The sequence below is a fragment of the Ruditapes philippinarum genome, unplaced genomic scaffold (assembly GCF_026571515.1).
Source record: "Ruditapes philippinarum isolate M1 unplaced genomic scaffold, ASM2657151v2 ctg4250_1_1_1_1, whole genome shotgun sequence".
Lineage (NCBI taxonomy): Eukaryota > Metazoa > Mollusca > Bivalvia > Venerida > Veneridae > Ruditapes > Ruditapes philippinarum.
The window spans coordinates 123,472-142,213 of NW_026855245.1; the positions used below are offsets into that span (position 1 = coordinate 123,472).

Consider the following 18,742-nt stretch of genomic DNA (forward strand, 5'->3'; position numbering starts at 1 on the left):
GTCTCAGTCCGTCAGTTTCATAAACTTGAAGTGCTACTGTAACAGTATTAATGTATACATTAATTTAACTAAATATAGATTTGTAACTTGTACTATAATCTACCGTTTACTTTTGTTGAAACACGTGTAAATGAATTTAAAAGTAAGTACATGTTTTTTGTTTTTATCTAGTGTGTGTAATGCAGCTTTCCATAGATGATCCGTACCAATATCTTAATAGCAATGTTTCAGTAGCAAGGTGTAAACAATCTTTAATTTATTTTTTTGATTTTCACACAAAAAACTATATCGCTATAACTGTATGTAATGCCTAAAAGCAAAATATAGTTAAGGCAATTGGTCAATGGCAATTATAAAACATCAAAAATAAAGATTTAAAGAAATAATAAAAAATGCATTTCTGTAGCATAACATGTCTTTAAGTGAATAAGAGGATATTATTATGCGAATTAGTTTCATAATGAAATATTAACACATTTGTATTTATATAGATACAGAAAATGACCGACTTTAATAATATTCATTTTTCAATGCTTTAAACTTTGAATTATTGTAAATTAGTATTGTCAAAACCCGGCACAGAATGTCGCAGATTTTCAGTTGCACTCTCTTTTGATTAATCATATGTTTTGTTTTTTCTTCAAGACGAACATACAATATACAACAACGTACAGACAGACCTAGATATGTTGCTGATTAATTATCCTTATTATCTTTTTTTTATTTATTATTATTATTACTAATATTATTATCATTAATGTTTAATTTATTATTATTAAATTATTTATTATTATTATTATTATTATTATTATTATTATTATTATTATTATTTAATTTTATTTAATTTTATTTTTTGTGAGTGTTTCTTTTCCAAATGTAAAATTTAAAAATATGTCATGTTGTGCTATGTTGATTTCTGATTTGAATCTTTTGTAAAATAATCATTTTCGAATTCGATTAAACATTAAAATCCAACTGTAGGATGAATACACTGTTTGTTTTAGGAATTTCGAAGTTATACACAAATATCAAATATTCACAACAAATTAAAACAAGAGAAGTCAAATGTTAAATCTATTTGATAGATTGTGCATTTTGGACACCACAATTTAACGTACTTCAAATATGATAGACTATATGCTAAACATAGGACAGTAAAATTGAAAGAACAAAAACAATAAGTTTAAATCATTTAATAAACAAAGTTAGTGTATAAGACGATAAATAAACAAACTGTAAGTGTATTAACCGATAAATAAACAGGAAAAAAATAATGTAAAAACTATAACTATTTAAATTGAATAATATATTAACAAAAGAGAAACTAATAAACATATAAATATCGAATGACATGCAAAGCCATAACAAACATGTGTTGTTCAAGCGATTATTAAAAATATCCGAATGTTTTTTTTTATAATTATGCAGTAAGTTTTAACAGGTCATCCTCTGAAATATCCTCAGTGAAAATGATTTGAAGTGGCCTTAGCCTTGAAGACTAATAAATAAAAACAAACAATAAAATCAGTAAAAGGTCACATACACGTGATCATAACTGCTTAATGTTATAGTCTTTTTGTTACTTTTTCAATTGTTTTATGCCGTACATGTAAAGTGAATCATTATGATTCATATATTCATGTCAATCTAAAAACAACAACAACACACACTGTAAAACAACTATTCAGATAAAATTTAACATTGGTTCTCAAAGTGTGTACACTTTGTTATGTACATCTTATCATACATTCTATATACAGTCGACTCTCGTTATCTCGAAGTCATCGGGACCGTCCAAAAAATATCGAGATAACTAAATATCGAGATAAACATATTAGGGTTTGAATAAGGCAGCATCTGATTTTTACAAAATAAATGTGCATACCTTTTGTCAAATAAACTATGATATCCCCACCATGTCTTGTTTTCATAGGCCTAGTCAATATTTAACAAAGGATATTTAACTAGCGGATGTTTACCAGCGGAAATACGGGTGTCTCTAATAAAAACACATAGTGAGGTTAACTCAGTTATACACCAATATAGTGAAAACATTGTTTTCAAGGTGGTTGGTCTGGATATTCTCCCGGGTTATTTCTCGAGATTGTTCGACCGCTGATGGATTTGGTGGTGATGTTGTGAAACAATATTGCAACGATAGCATTTCTATACTTCCACTATTTCATTTACATTTAAAGTCATAATGAATTGATAATGTTTTCGAATATTTATAAAGAACGTAAAATTAACTCATTTTGGACATAAGTCAATCAACTTTTATAAACACAGCTTAACTTGTTACAATCATAATCATCATTATGAGACGGGCTATTGAGCAATTATTGTCTAGTTTGTGTTTTTCACACGTCTGAAGGAACAGACAAAGAAAATTATTAGTCGAGATAAACAAAGGATGATAGTGTGGAAATAACTGTTGGGGCTGAAATTTTACATCGAGATACTGAAAATATTGAAATAAAAAAAAAAAAAAGATAAACAAATATTTCCAATATAGATAAAGAAGTTAGAAAATCGGGACTTTCAAAATTTCATCGAGATAATGAAATATCGAGAAAAGCGATGTTGAGATAACGATAGTTGACTGTAGATGACTGTAGATAGTCTATGACACCTATATTTTACTAAACTTATCCTCGCTTACTCTTTGAAGCATCAGACTAAAGAAAGCAGACGTTGCTAAGAGTACCAGAGCAAAGAAGATGATGAAGAGAATCACGTCGAGTTTCTCCAGAAACATTGCCCATGTATATATCTCATCATCTTCGTCATTTCTGCTGACAGGTTTACAATCTGCTGGATCATTTTCGTCATCCGTATATCCTTTTGTTGGATCAAAAGGTGTCGGTCTCATTATCACGGGTTTTCTAGGTTGAAAACATTTGATGCTGCATTCTTTGTCACCCATACTTGACATAAGTTTGGCTTGTATGATGGTGTACACGACGGAAAGAACGCTCATAAAGAGCAGGACGATGATGAAAAGTATAAAGTAAGAAATTTGAAGGGAGTTGTCCGGTAGAGTGTTACTTATGATTGTAACGAAAATACCGTAAGAAAGGAATATGGTAATTGCGAAAGAACCTTTCTCCCCAGACCCAACTGGAACAAGGAACACGCAGATATTTAGAAAGGCTAACATCAGGAGAGGCATATTCAAAGTACATGTTGCAAAGTTAGCTCGTCTTTGAAGCTTGAATTCCATGTCAATGTGGTACGTGTTATATAAGAGGTACTTCCTCTGGCTTAGAATGATTATTTTCCATGCTGAATTCTCCGTGTATTCGTCCAGAGTGACGCTATAAGGATGGTCAAGCATAACGGTTGTTATAGTCTCATCAGACACGTAGTATGTAACTGTGCAGACTTGTTGATCAAACGGATATAACTTGATGTTCACATTGCAAACCACGCTATAAAGAGATATTTTTATATATCAAACTAATTGGTGGTTATTTATCGTTATAATCGTTAGTATGCATCCCTCGCTATTTAGAAACAAATTTAATTTTTTTTTCAAATTTCGTCATCATTATTTATGTCATTAAAATAAAGTTCACATTTATTTGCATATTTAATAAAAGCAATTCCCTTTTGACACTGATAACACCCAATCACGATTTCAGGATTGTATATGTTACATGCACATACAATCTTTGAGACATAACCTTATAAACATCATTTGATTTTTATCATATATGTTCATTTATGTAACTGAATTGAATATGATAAATCAAGTCATCGTAATAGTAGATGTATTCGAGTAATCTAAAAGTCCTCGTTATATAACATGTGTTCGAGAAATCTTATAAAATATACTTATTTAGATACCTGTATATACTTTCTGGTACCCACTGAACAGAACCGTCAGACCAGATTTTAGCAATGTCTGTTTTAGCACTGCCAACAACACCGTCACCGTCAAAGGCCTATAGAAGAAAACATTCAGTAATAGTCTGAAGAATTTGCTAGTATCGAGATGGATTGTAAAGAAATAATAAGAAATAAAAACATGTTATGATTTTGCAAGTCCTGTCAATTTCTACATAATTACCATTAGGTTTCCTCTTAACATGTGTCAGTATAATCAGAAACCTCTGATACTTCTCTATTGAACCAAACATTCTACACATATTCCAGCACATAAACACGTCAAAATTGTTATTATACCTTTAGTATAATTAGGCTCGGTGTCCATATTTCAGTAATAGGAACTTTTACATAATTCGTCCCCGCAAAGTCATCGGGATTCCACGTCATCACTTCGTCTTTCCATTCAATCCTGAAGTAACCGAGGACAGAGAATTTCTGCTCTGATGTATCAAAATGCAGAACACTCTGTGGCACGAAGGTAGTGTTAACATTAACAACAAGGGATTGGTCAATTCTTGGCCGGATTCTTGTGTCATAGCTGTGAAAAAGAAATAAAGTAATAAAAAAAATATTGAAATAAATAATTTTTGATTAAAACGTTTTTATTAAAAAAAACGCTAACGTTTTAAAATTCTGGAAACAAAGTGATCCCTCGGAAGCATTAATCACAACAAAAAAACATAAGAATTGCAGACTCGGTTTGATTGAGTCTGTACATGAGTGATAATGAATAAGTGCAACATCACTCACGCCCCCCAGCACCGGCTTGAGTGGTACTCAATTCTCAACACTTTATAGTGCTGGCATCAATGATCCCGAAGGACTAGAATATATAACAACACTGAAGTGAAGTACGGGGCAACTTTTTACGGCTGCCACACGGCACTTGACACCTGCTGTTGACAAGAACAAAATTCTGGAAAAAAACTGATCCCTCGGAAGCATTAATCACAACAAAATAACATCAGAAGTGCAGACTCGGTTTGATTGAGTCTGTACATGAGTGATAATGAATAAGTGCACATCACTCACTTAAGCCTTATTTCTTACCTTCCTGTGAATTTAGAAAAATGGTGTGATTTGTTTTTATCTTTTTTTATCTTAAAAGTAAAGTGTTAAATGAACATTGAATCGTGTAAAAATGTTCCATGTATAATATTTAAGTTCTTAAATTATTCTTTCATCATTCAAAATATTATCAAAATATATTTGTTTCCTTTCTCATGATTTTTAATTTTGTATTCATCTGAATATTTTTTCAACATCTAATGCATAAATACGAAAGTAAGTGTTGGGATTTATCCTGTTGTTTTCATCACACACATTCAAGACACATGTTGAGTACCATTGATGATTCGCTTTAAATCAGGCGTGTGAATTTTTGAGCTTCAATTCTGCGAAATAACTGTGGAAAATGAAGGTATGCGAGTTTGTTGTTTGTTTTTATTTTGTCATTTTATTCTTATTTATTTTTGAAATTTTTGCCAATATGAAACACAATTTAATCCTGGCAACCAATTAAGAGGTTATTATTTTCAGCACAATTGCATAATTGAATCTAGAGTATAAATTTAAAATCGCTCTGACCTTTGTATCCAGATGCACGTGGACCATGTGGACAGGTTGTAGAGTTATGAAATAAGCATTTTGCAAAAAACAGGTTTTTATATGAACCTAAGACCTAAACAATTTTCACATTATGATTGCAGCGAGGTAATGTCAAACTACACTCTTAAATTATTTAAAAAATATTTGATAAAAACATTAATTATATGAATAAACATAAAATAAACCACCTACCTTCATATAACAAAGTTTTAGTACAGAATTGTAGAACCATTAATTGCAAACCTGATATAAAGCGAAGCATCGATGCTAAGCAAAGGTGCATGCGTTGAGTCAATAACATTCTTACTCCGATAAAGTTGCATTAAATAATGCCTTCATCCCATCTAAATCTGTACCAACATGATCAGTTTCTAGATCAACAGCTTGCGATGCTGCCGATCCTGGTGTAGTAGATGGTTCTTCAGTAACAGGAGGCCCTACAGGAACTGGAGGGCATGAGATAGAAACGAGGTTATTGAAAAATATCAATTTAAACAGGAACGCGAATCTAAAAAACATTTTCAGTAATTCAACCGTTAAGAGGTATTTTCAGAACAACAAAAAAGCCAGAATTTTCTTAACAGCAGAAATGCACCATATGTCCTGTATAAAGCCTGATATGATAAGATATAAGAAATATAAGCAGATGATACTGCTAAATTAATTTACCATATGTTTTAATCAATTACTAAGTAAATATTCGTCGTCAATATCTCATTGAAAAACAGCACGGAACTATTCAACGATTTTCTTAAGTAATAAAAAGAAGTACCTACGAAGTAACAGTCAATATTTATGACACTATATACTGACTAAGATACAATTTTGCTTACGGAAAATCATATTTATTAACAAAAAGTTTTATTGTGTATTTTTCTTCATTTCATTTGTATGGAATGCCTTCTATATTTTTGAATACCTCACCTAGGAGGTAACTTTGAGGCTCTTTGCTAAGCATTTTGTCTTGTTCTAAAATATTAGTTTGTACATAATGTTGTTTTTACGAAGTATCTACTGGCAACATTAACTGATATGTTATCAAAACTCGTGACGTAACTTAGCCCTGTTGACAAAAACGATTTTAAAATAATAAACGATTGCTATGTACTACAACTTTTCAACAGATAATTACATACCAAAAATATTTGCATCAGAGGCCGCCTAATCAACAATTGTATGTCCGTTTTAATCGTATGAGTGTTGTTCGTCATTCGTTCGATTTGGAAACTGTCTTATCAAACGTACGATAATCGTAAGATAGAGCATTTTTCTACGATCGCTCAGAAGCAGTCGTAAATCAAACGAAAGAGCCGCCGTGCTTCCTATAAACGCTAGTAAGACCGTAACAAAGCCTTTCAGTCATCGAGTGCAACTATTATATTGCCAGAGTGGTCATATAGCTGTGGCCAGCTATCAACTTGATTAAACCAATATTTTAAGCTGAAAAATAAATTTTCGGCTTGACCTTTCATTTTTTTTAAAAAGTTTTTTTTTTTTTTTATTGAAACCATAGCAACGGCGCGCATCCGATTAGAACGTTGTGAAAGAATACCATTCCGCATAAAATGAGCTAAGATGATTTCACAAAATGCGTCTTGATTTTAAAATCAAGAAAACGTGAAACCTAATCTTATAACACTACGGACATTAATTGTCAATTAAAGTACGTGATTACACCCTTTATTAAATTTAACTAGATCTAATTTGAATATTTTTAATGTGTTCTTTCCCCTTTTGTAATGACTAATATAGTTTAAGGTTAAATGACTACCATGTTTTGCTCTTAAAAGTTCAAGCATGATAATGATTCTGGGTGGTTTTATGAGTTAGCCTATGCTTGTTTACATTAGCTGAAAAAAATACACGTCGAGAATCCTCACTTTATACTTAACCATTAGGAATAATATTTTGTTGTTTTTACTTATTCTAACAGTGATAATTTGTAACGTTTTGGTAGAAAATCCCTTTACTTTACGTCTGAGAAATCAGAAATGTACACATAACAACAACTATGCATTTTTTTTCAAAAAGTATTAACATCTAAGTGTGATCGGCTTATTGTTATGTGATAGTAATGTTTCATTCTGTTAAGAGACATGTCGACCCAACAACAGAGGAATCCTTAAGCACAAGCATAAGAATGAAAAAGAAAGATTTGAAATGCCAGTCATGTTTTAGTTACAATTTTGTGCAGCAGAATTATAACAGTCATTTTTTTATTAAACTAATTCCGTTTACCCTTATTGTCAATGCTTAACTGTGTGTCAAAACAGCTATTAGAGTCAGTGAATTTGCAGTCATGCATAAATAGTTCAAAGTAATGACTACTTCAGAATCTGTATGTTCTTTCATCTTAAATTTTGTTTACATTACATCTCAGTGCTCTCCCCATATCTAGTTAAACAAGAATTTGTAACAGAGTTACCAACGTCCCCCGCCTCGGGAAGTTTTATATGAAGCATAAAATTGTGCTATTTCAAAAGATTGAAAAGAAGATGGATCTCAGAACATTCAGTCTAAAATTATGATAAATGCAACAATAAATTTATTAAAAAAATAAAATGAAACAAGGAATTAAAAAAAATTATCATGTTAAATTTTGACCTCTAAGTGTGACCTTGACCTTGGAGGAAGGGGAGCAGATGTTGTGCATGACATAACGTCTTATTATTGAGACTATTTGTGCCAAGTATTTTTAAAATCCCTTGAACTATGACGAAGTTATAGATTGGACACAAAATATACCCTATTACAGACTATGTAAATCTTTGACCTCTATGTGTGGCCTTGACCTTGGAGGTAGGGACACAGATGTTACCCATGACATATCATCTAATCATTGTGACTATAATTTGTGCCAAGTATTTTCAAAATCCCTTAATCTATGAAGAAGTAATGGACGGGAAACAAAATATACCAATTAACAGACTCTGTTAAATTTTGACCTCTAAATGTGACCTTGACCTTGGAGGTAGGGGTGCAGGTGTTGTACTTGACATATCGGCTTATTATTGTGACTATTTGTGCCAAGTTATTTCAAAATCCCTTGAACTATGAAGAAGTTCTAGATCCGACACAAAATATACCTTATAACAGACTATGTTAATTTTTGACCTCTAAGTGTGACCTTGACCTTGGAGGTAGGATGCATGTGTTGCGCATGACACATCCTCTTATTATAGTGACTATTTGTGCGAAGTATTTTCAAAATCCTTTGATCTATGAAAATGTTATGGACAGGACACAAAATATACCCTATAACAGACTATGTAAGTATTTAACCTCCAAGTGTGACCTTGACCTTGGACGTAGGTGACCGATTTTTGCGCATGACACATCGTCTGATTATTGTAAACAATTATGGCAAGTATTTACAAAATCCCTTCATAGATAAGAAAATTATGGACCGGACACGACATATACCCTCAAATAGACAATATTGACCTTGAATGAGCAAGTGCGACCTTGACCCTGGAGGTAGGGGTCTGGTTGTTGCGCATGACACATCGTCTTATTATAACAAACATTTGTGCCAAGTTATTTCAAATTCCTTTCATAAATGACAAAGTTATGGACCGGACACGAAATATACCCTGTAACAGACTATGTTAATATTTGACCTCCAAGGGTGACCTTGACCTTAGAGGTAGGTGACTGTGTTTTGCGCATGACACATTTATTAATTATGGTGAACAAATATGGCATGTATTTTCAAAATCCCTTCATAGATAAGAAAGTTATGGACCGGACACGACATATACCCTCAAATAGACAATGTTGACCTTGAATGAGCAAGTGCGACCTTGACCCTGGAGGTAGGGGTCTGGTTGTTGCGCATGACACATCGTCTTATTATAACAAACATTTGTGCCAAGTTATTTCAAATTCCTTTGATAAATGACAAAGTTATGGACCGGACACGAAATATACCCTGTAACAGACTATGTTAATATTTGACCTCCAAGTGTGACCTTGACCTTAGAGGTAGGTGACTGTGTTTTGCGCATGACACATTTATTAATTATGGTGAACAAATATGGCATGTATTTTCAAAATCCCTTCATAGATAAGAAAGTTATGGACCGGACACGACATATACTCTCAAATAGACAATGTTGACCTTGAATGAGCCAGTGCGACCTTGACCCTGGATGTACGGGTCTGGTTGTTGCGCATGACACATTGCCTTATTATAACAAACATTTGTGCCAAGTTATTTCAAATTCCTTTCATAAATGACAAAGTTATGGACCGGACCCGGACACGAAATATACCCTGTAACAGACTATGTTAATATTTGACCTCCAAGGGTGACCTTGACCTTGAAGGTAGGTAACTGTTTTTGCGCATGACACATCGTCTAATTATGGTGAACAAATATGGCATGTATTTTCAAAATCCCTTCATAGATAAGAAAGTTATGGACCGGACACGACATATACCCTCAAATAGACAATGTTGACCTTGAATGAGCAAGTGCGACTTTGACCCTGGAGGTAGGGGTCTGGTTGTTGCGCATGACACATCGTCTTATTATAATTAACATTTGTGCCAAGTTATTTTAAATTCCTTTCATAAATGACAAAGTCATGGACCGGACACGAAAAAGTGACGGACGGACAGACGGACGGACAGACGGGCGGAGCCTACTTCTATACCCCCCTTTTTTCTTCGAAAAGGCGGGGGACAATAAATATACCATGCATGTTTTCACCGCAGATACGTGCATATAAATATGGTTGTTCTAGTTTTTACCCCTGAAATGTCCAGTACTAGTATGTATGTGCTTTCACACTCTTTGTAAAAGTAGAGGGTTAGAAAAGTCTGACAAGAAAAAACTATCAGTCCAAATTGACTTACATGTATTAAAAAAACACTTTTGTCGGGAAATAAATAATTTATCCTGATTTTTTTATTACTTAAATATACATACTAATCAACTAAATATGATTACCGGTTTAAAGGACTTAAATACAGTTTACGCCATTAAACAAATGTTATCTCATTTAATAATGTCACCGCAAAAAAAGTATGATAAACTAGTATTTCACTTAATCTATCATTAGCACATTAGGATTAGTGCTTTCTTCGAATTACATCTAGATCTAAATTACCATAAACAGGCTCAATCAAACCGAGTCTGCAACATTTTTTATTTTTCGTTTTGTACCCAGGTGTATATCTTATTATCATCATCATTTCTGTTATCTACTTTACAATCTGCTGGATCATGTTCGGTAAACTGTAAAGCTGGTAAAAATTTATTAGTAGGTATTTACTAAATTAAATTGGTACGCGGCTGCGCCGAGTCTGACCAATTTATTTTTGTAAATATACTTTAACCTGTCCCATATTTGAGTAATAGGGATTGTTACATAATGTGTTTTGCGCATGACACATTTATTAATTATGGTGAACAAATATGGCATGTATTTTCAAAATCCCTTCATAGATAAGAAAGTTATGGACCGGACACGAAAAATCATTGGGATTCCACATGACCAATTCGTGTTTCAATTCAATCCATTCAATCTTAAAGTAAAGTATCCCAAACTTCTTCTTATTATTATTATTATTATTATTATTATTTAAGTAATAATGTGATGACTCCCTTAGCTATTCTATTGTTAAATGAACGGAAATGGTTAAAGCTACGGTCTCACTTATTCCAGGCAGAGCCAAGGACCACCCGGTTAGTTACTGGGATGATCCGGGAAGATCCGGGGTGTAATTATTGTTGCGGTCACACCTACCCCGGCAGCACTACGGTAATTCCCAACTAACAACTCAGGATTCGCTCCGGACCATCCAGGCAGAGCCCAGGTGAAGCTACGGTTCATGCCGGTGGTTCCCGGATGACGCCGGAGGAGCCCCGGTTGACCCAGGCAGAGCCCCGGTCTATCCAGGCAGAGCTTAGTATTGTTTTTTTCAATGTACACTCATGAAGCAGCATTCTCGTACCTGCTGCATCACACAAAAGAATAAAATAAACTTTTTCTTTATTCCCTCCTTGACAAGGCTAATTAACTATAAGCTGTCAGTAGACAAAAAGCACTATAAATGAAAAGACAACTTTGATATATATCGAATGAAAAGTTTTGTTTCAATATGCACGCGGAATATTTGTGCATTTTTGAAATTTACATCTTTCAAAATAAAGATTTTAATATCATTAAACATAAAAGATAAACACTATTATGAAATATGCTGACGACGTATTGGGAAATGCATTTCAATATGAATTTGGTCTTTTAGATAGAATACAAAACGAGTTTGCTAGAATATAATCGGCTGCTACGAGGCTTGTTTCTATAAATAATCTTAAAAATGAGATCAGTTTGGAAACATTAGAGCAGAGACGTCATGATCATAGACTTATTCCCTGCGGTCTGGAGACCGCAGGGTATTGGTACGCGTTTAACTTTTGAGGCATGGAGGAGCACGTGACCTGTTTTCGTTACATGGAGGATCATGTGATCTGTAAACCGTATATGATTGGTTAATTGACCTTTTCGAAAACACAGCTAAATACCGTTTGCCGGTACGTTACGGATTTACCTGTAGGGAATTAGTCCGAATTACACCTAATTGAGAACAAAAATCTATTACGTGATATTTCTAATTTTCTATAATTCTTTTACCGTTTAAGGTGGAAAAACTTAAATGATGTCTTTGAAAATTATCAATGTTTCTTCAATATCTATCTCAAATTTTACAAACAATAAATTGTTTATACTGAAAATCTACGAAATTAAAATATTCGTAGTGGCATCTGCCATAATAAATAGAGATATTTTCTGCGTAAACTTGTGTGTTTACTTTATTTTTTTTTTGCTCGGAATTATTCATAAAATATGATAAACAAGATCAACAAGGAAAAGCGGCGTTCAATGAACGCAACCCCCACATGACCCAGCAACAAGAACCAATGGCAAGGAGCCCAGGGGGACCCCAAACAAAAACAGGGCAAAGACAGAGCACGGACAGGTTAATCATTAAATGATAATTAAATTGTAACTGATTAGGAATTTAAAGAAAATAAAAATAGGCCCACAAAGGGGAAGGGGACAGGAGACCGGGGGGAGGGGGTGGGGAGTAATCAAAGAAATAAAAACTAGAGGCAATGGGGAAGATACTTACCGTAGACGAGAAAACAACAAGGGACACAAGCAAAAGTGTCACCAAAACAGTATGAAACAACATAAGACATACATCTGAGGAACACAGTGGGGCGCCGCCTTGGAACGGTCAGCAGCATAATAATGACTGCTGGGGAGTTTAAACCGGTTAATGGTAGGGCTATTTAATCATTTTCTTAAAAAGAAATAATTGTTTTATGTTCGACCTTCTCCGGTCTTCAACGGTCACATACAGTTTCCAAAGACCTTCTTCTATATTGTTCCAATAGTCAACTATGTTCCTGTTACAAACGTTTATTTATCCCCCTCCCCCAAATAATGTTGAAAATAGTTAAATCAAATATCTTTATATCATTAAAATGTTCACCGCAGGAAACCATTTTACTTGTTTTGTTTTACAAAATTAAATACGACATACAATGTAGCACCTGAATACCTGGCTTCACCTCTACCTGATCCAACAAACACGCGCTACAACTTAAGGAACTCAAATGACAAAAGCCGTATATCAACTACATTATTTTTTTCCCAACTGCCATACCTGAGTGAAACAATCTACCTCTAAACATACGAACTTTGCCAACATTTTCAATGTTTAACAGTTATCAACAACATAACTAGAAATGTACCCCGAAATACTTCTATTATGGTGAAAGGAAACTTCATATATGACACAAATTACAGCTACTTAAACTACCACCTTTATTTAAAAAGATATACATGTATCTCTAATACAGATAACTACAGCGGCATTATGCTGTAAATATTTATCGAAAATATTTGCCATTATCATTTATTGTTGAAACGTCATTGTAATTATCAACCTTTTGAAATATAAAAGCTAATAAATCTATATTTGACACGAAGAAATATGCATCATGTCTGTTTAATATATGACTTAATGTAACAAAATTACCTTTAACTTATTTTGTCTTCATATCCTGTATTATAATATAATGTTTAATTTTAAAGTATGCATTAATTTGATAATCTATTGAGCGTTATGTAGCTTTCAAAGTCTGAACCTCACAAATATTTTAATTTCAATGTTTTAAAATATAAAGGCATTTTCTGTCTTAGAAATAAATACATATTTTAGTGTTTTAAAGAACAATTATAATGAGTTTATATAACATCTAAATAATGGTATTTGAGCATGTAATATAAACATTACTTTAAAAAGGAGTATGTATTTTGAAATAATTTATAATAAAAGTAGCAAAGTGTAAACAAACTGGTATTTTGACTTCCACACAAAATACAAAAGCACTATAACTAAATGTATTGCAAAAATGCAATAAAGCTGAAAATAGTTTCAGATAATTGGCCAATGTAATTGTTTTTTAAACTATAACGAAACATGAATTAATATATAAAAAATTGAAAACATTTGGAAAAAAAATAAGGGAGCAAGAACAGATTATTTTGTATAAAAATGATAGATTTATTGCTTTTATTTTCAGAAAAAAACAAAGGATTTTTAGTAATATTAATTTTCATTCAATGCTATCAATTTTGAATTATTGCAAAAGGAAGGTTGTCAAAACTTGGCAAAGGAAAGTGTTTTAGATGTACAATTGCACTCCTTGTTTGACTAACCATATGGTTTGTCTTTCAAAATTAACTTAAAATTCGCCATAAACGTACGGCCGGCCGGGTAGAGATAGTATAATTATATGATCTTTAGTACAAAAAATGTATAATTATTCTAAAAATAGTTTCCATTATTTATTCTTTTTATTCTTAATTTTTTTAATAAGAAGTTCAGAAAATAGTATATTGTGTTATGTTATCTTTTCGTATTTAAACCTTTTGTAAATCTGTTTCAATACTTGAATAATAACATTCAAATTCCATTTGAGAATAATAAGCTACATGTTTTGTGTTTTAAATTCTGGCAAAAATTCAGGCGGTTGAAAATTATTTACATAATGTGCGCATTGATTTTTGCAATTACATGTATAAAATCGTCGCTTCAAATAAAAACATATACGGTCAAATGTTATTATTTTTGATAGATTTTCTATTTTGGGTCTATTTTGGTACTCACAATATAACAAGCTTTAAGTATTACAACCTAATTACATGCCAACCTTGTGACATTAAAATTGACTGAACAGTCATAATAAGTCCAAGTAATTTTATAAACGATCTGTATAAAACAATAAATGAACAGAAAATAACGAAATACGTATTGAAAAATTCTAAATCGAAATAAAAAATATATAAAAAAAATACCAAACAATATCAAATTTATGACAATGTGCACATGTAAGCTACAATTTTCGAATGTTCTAATCACGTTAAATTTTATTTGGCGAATGTTACAGTGACACTATGCCCATTAAAGTGTAAATTGTGAATGTAAATTTTAATCACTATTATAGATCTTTCCAAAATAATATTCAAATAATATTTTACTATTCAAAAGTAATGAATTATTCACCTGGATAACGGCAAATTCTAATATATATTGTTCGTATTGTATCGGAAACATTAAAACAGAGTTAGGCGATATTTTTATGAGTGAGATTGTTTAAACATTTTATGTTTGTCAATTTCTTCATAAATCATTGATCAATATTTGTAATGATATTGCATCTTTTGAAATTAACTGCTTGTTAAACTTATCTTGGCAGCAAAACAATAAGGAAAATGTCATTTTAATAGGTCATCTAAAATATCCTATGTGAAAAAGATTCGTAGGCGGCGAAGTCTTTAAGACCAACTAGCAGAACAATTAATCATATAGCACAACTAGAATTCACATTGAAGTCATCATGACTGCTTGTTTTATTGTTAAAATGTTTTTAAAATGTTTAATACCGCCCACGTTCAATTAATGTACTCATTGTGATTAATATACAAAAAAAGTCTAAAAATACATTGTAAAACATGTCGAGTACATTTAATGCCACCTATATTTTACTGAACTCGCTTACTCTTTTACACAATAAAAAGAAACACTGCAAACGATTGTTTATGTACAAAATCACACAACACGTGTCATATACCGGTATAAAACTTAAATTAAAAACTTTGATATCATATAGATCCCATTGTATCATATCTGACGTAACTTAGATTTGACTGAACTTATCCTCGCTTACTCTCTGAAGCATCAGACTGAAGAAAGCAGATGTTGCTAATAGTACCAGAGCAAAGAAGATGATGAAGAGAATCACGTCGAGTTTCTCCAGAAACATTGCCCATGTATATATCTCATCATCTTCGTCATTTCTGCTGACAGGTTTACAATCTGCTGGATCATTCTCGTCATCCGTATATCCTTTAGTTGGATCAAAGGGTGTCGGTTTCATTATCACGGGTTTTCTAGGTTGTAAACATTTGATGCCGCATTCTTTGTCACCCATACTAGACATAAGTTTAGCTTGTTTGATGGTGTACACGACAGACAGGACGCTCATAAAAAGCAGGACGATGATAAAGAGAAGAAAGTAGGAAATTTGAAGGGAATTGTCCGGTAGAGTGTCACTTACGATTGTAACGAAGATACCGTAAGAAAGGAATATTGTAATTGCGAAAGAACCTTTCTCACCAGACCCAACAGGAACAAGGAACACGCAGATATTAAGAAAAGCCAACATCAGGAGAGGCATAATCAAAGTAAATGTTGCAAAGTTAGCTCGTCTCTGTAGCTTAAATTCTATGTCGATGTGGTATGTGTTATACAGAAGGTACTTCCTCTTGCTGAGACTGGTTATTTTCCATGCTGAATTCTCCGTGTATTCGTCCAGAGTGACGCTTTTAGGGTGGTCAAGCATAACGGTTGTTATAGTTTCATCAGATACGTAGTATGTAACTGTGCAGAATTGGTGATCAAACGGATATAACTTGATGTTCACATTGCAAACTACGCTGATAAAAATAAATAAGATATACAGAATCATTTTAGGGCAAAACAGGGTCATTATAATAGTTAATATTTAGTTAATTACTTTATTGTTTCTGATAGATAATTCAATATTATTCTCTCTCCACAATGTAGCGTTGAATTCATTTGTTATATCAAACTAAATGTAACATAACTGACATTGCAATGAAAATAACATTTGACACTATGATGAATCAAAGTGTTTAATTTACAATACAAATATATCTTATTAACAGTCTATGTAATTTTAATATAAACAGTACATTAAATTGTGTAATATCGAATAGAAAAAAAAGTTAAAATATCAGCACTCAATTGCATTAACGTGTTTTGTTTTCTCATCAAATATACTGATTTAGATACCTGTATATACTCTCTGGAACCCATTGAACAGAACCGTCAGACCAGATTTTAGCAATGTCTGTTTTTGCATTTCCAACAACACCGTCACCGTCAAAGGCCTATAGAAGTTAAAATCAACAATGAAATCCCGTTGAACTGGTATGAAAGAATTTACATCAAAACAGTATGTACTGTTCTTTTAAAAAAAACATATTGGCAATGGCGTAATTTGCTATTGTGCAAAGACTCTTAAAACAAATTATTATTTCTATTCTTGTTTTCCGAATACAATGACAAATAGAAAGGTAACACAATCAAAATATATTTAAGCATTTAAAAGAATTTACTAGAGGTATGTTTAAAAGAATTTATTAGAAGTAGACGATTCGATGTTTTTACAAAACAACCAGACACACAATTCATCGAAGATCAAAAGGAATAGAATACCTTAAGAATTATTAGGCTAGGAGTCCATATTTCGGAAATGGGGACTTTTATATAATTTGTCCCCGCATAATCGTCGGGATTCCACGTGATCACTTCGTCTTTCCATTCGATCCTGAAGTAACCGAGGACAGAGAATTTCTGTTCGGATGTATCAAAATGCAGTACACTCTGCGGCACAAACGTAGTGTTTACATTGACAACAAGGGATTGGTCGATTCGTGGCCGGATTCTTGTATCATAGCTACGGAAACAAATAATGTTACTATCAAAAATGATTTAAATAAAATACAAATGATTATTTAAAACATACGTTTTTTTCTAAAGGGCTTAAAAGGCTTCATTAGTAAAGGCAAACATGAATGTTATAATAATGTTTCTATTATGGTTTTGAGCATGTAAGGTGAATTTTACTTTAACAATTCAAATAATTTGCCGCAAAAATAGCAAAATGTAACCATAGTATTTTGACTTCCATACAAAACACGCTTCAGGTAAATGGCCAATGATTACATTTACGAAGCTATAAATTACACAACCAAATAATAAAATGCCTCAAAAATAGCAATTAAAGCACTTCTGGAGTTTAATGTGCATTTAGATACGCCGGTATTAATATTATCACAATAAAAGATTGTTTTTTGTAATAAACCAATGGTGACTTGCTTCATTTGATAGTTTAAAAACAATTTAAGACTCAAACAGCAATTCATTATAATACTGCTTTAATTGCATAAATATCGCACAATATTGCACATTGTCGGAAAAAAATGTAACAAACATCTGTTAAATGAAATATAACATTCATTACAACAATATATTCAATTTAACGAAAATCCTTCAAATGTCAATATCTTTTATGGTTTAAAATATTATAGATAAGTAGATTACTGTACATCTTACAATAAACCTTTATCTTACTATGATAATGTTGCATTAAATAACGCCTTCATCCCATCCAGATCTGATCCAACGTTATCTGTTCCCTTATCTTCAGTTTGCGTTTCTGCAATCCCCATCGTTGTGGTTGGAGGTGCGACAGTACCTGGCGGGTCTTTAGGAGGAGCAAAAATCATAACGAGATTGTTACAAATTATGAACAGGATGACGTGTCTATTAGACATCTCCAGTCCTCTGTGGATGTATTTTGAACGAAGTTACCATACAATTCTAAAACAGTGTATAGTGTGTACTATATGAAGCCTGGACGTAAAACGTACACATGATCGATGAACAAGCCGGTATTTATAAGATTTTATGAAACTACGAGGGTTGTCGCAGAAGTAGAAGAGACAACGGTTGAAATTTGAGATATCATTAGTAAACTCAAAAAATAAAAACACATGGCTAGATCGTCATATTTTATAATAGTATTCCAAAATTCCGTAGAAATACATGTAATATTAAAATTTCTACATAAAAA

At 32.4% G+C, this 18,742-nt stretch overlaps 2 protein-coding genes across 2 annotated transcripts; both read right to left on the reverse strand.

The window, feature by feature from the left end:
- Nucleotides 1-2,632: 2,632 nt before the first annotated feature.
- On the reverse strand, nt 2,633-6,343 carry LOC132742610 (neuronal acetylcholine receptor subunit beta-4-like). The gene is made up of 4 exons (XM_060731059.1): nt 5,807-6,343; nt 4,189-4,429; nt 3,850-3,947; nt 2,633-3,431 (listed from the first exon to the last, which is right to left on the reverse strand). The coding sequence occupies exons 1-4, from the start codon at nt 6,016-6,018 to the stop codon at nt 2,633-2,635; spliced, it is 1,350 nt and encodes a 449-aa protein (XP_060587042.1). The 5' UTR covers nt 6,019-6,343.
- Nucleotides 6,344-14,215: 7,872 nt separating this feature from the next.
- LOC132742607 (neuronal acetylcholine receptor subunit beta-3-like) lies at nt 14,216-18,520 on the reverse strand. The gene is made up of 4 exons (XM_060731056.1): nt 18,241-18,520; nt 17,323-17,563; nt 16,897-16,994; nt 14,216-16,517 (listed from the first exon to the last, which is right to left on the reverse strand). Exons 1-4 carry the CDS (start codon nt 18,441-18,443, stop codon nt 15,719-15,721), a joined length of 1,341 nt encoding a protein of 446 aa, XP_060587039.1. The 5' UTR covers nt 18,444-18,520; the 3' UTR covers nt 14,216-15,718.
- Nucleotides 18,521-18,742: the final 222 nt, after the last annotated feature.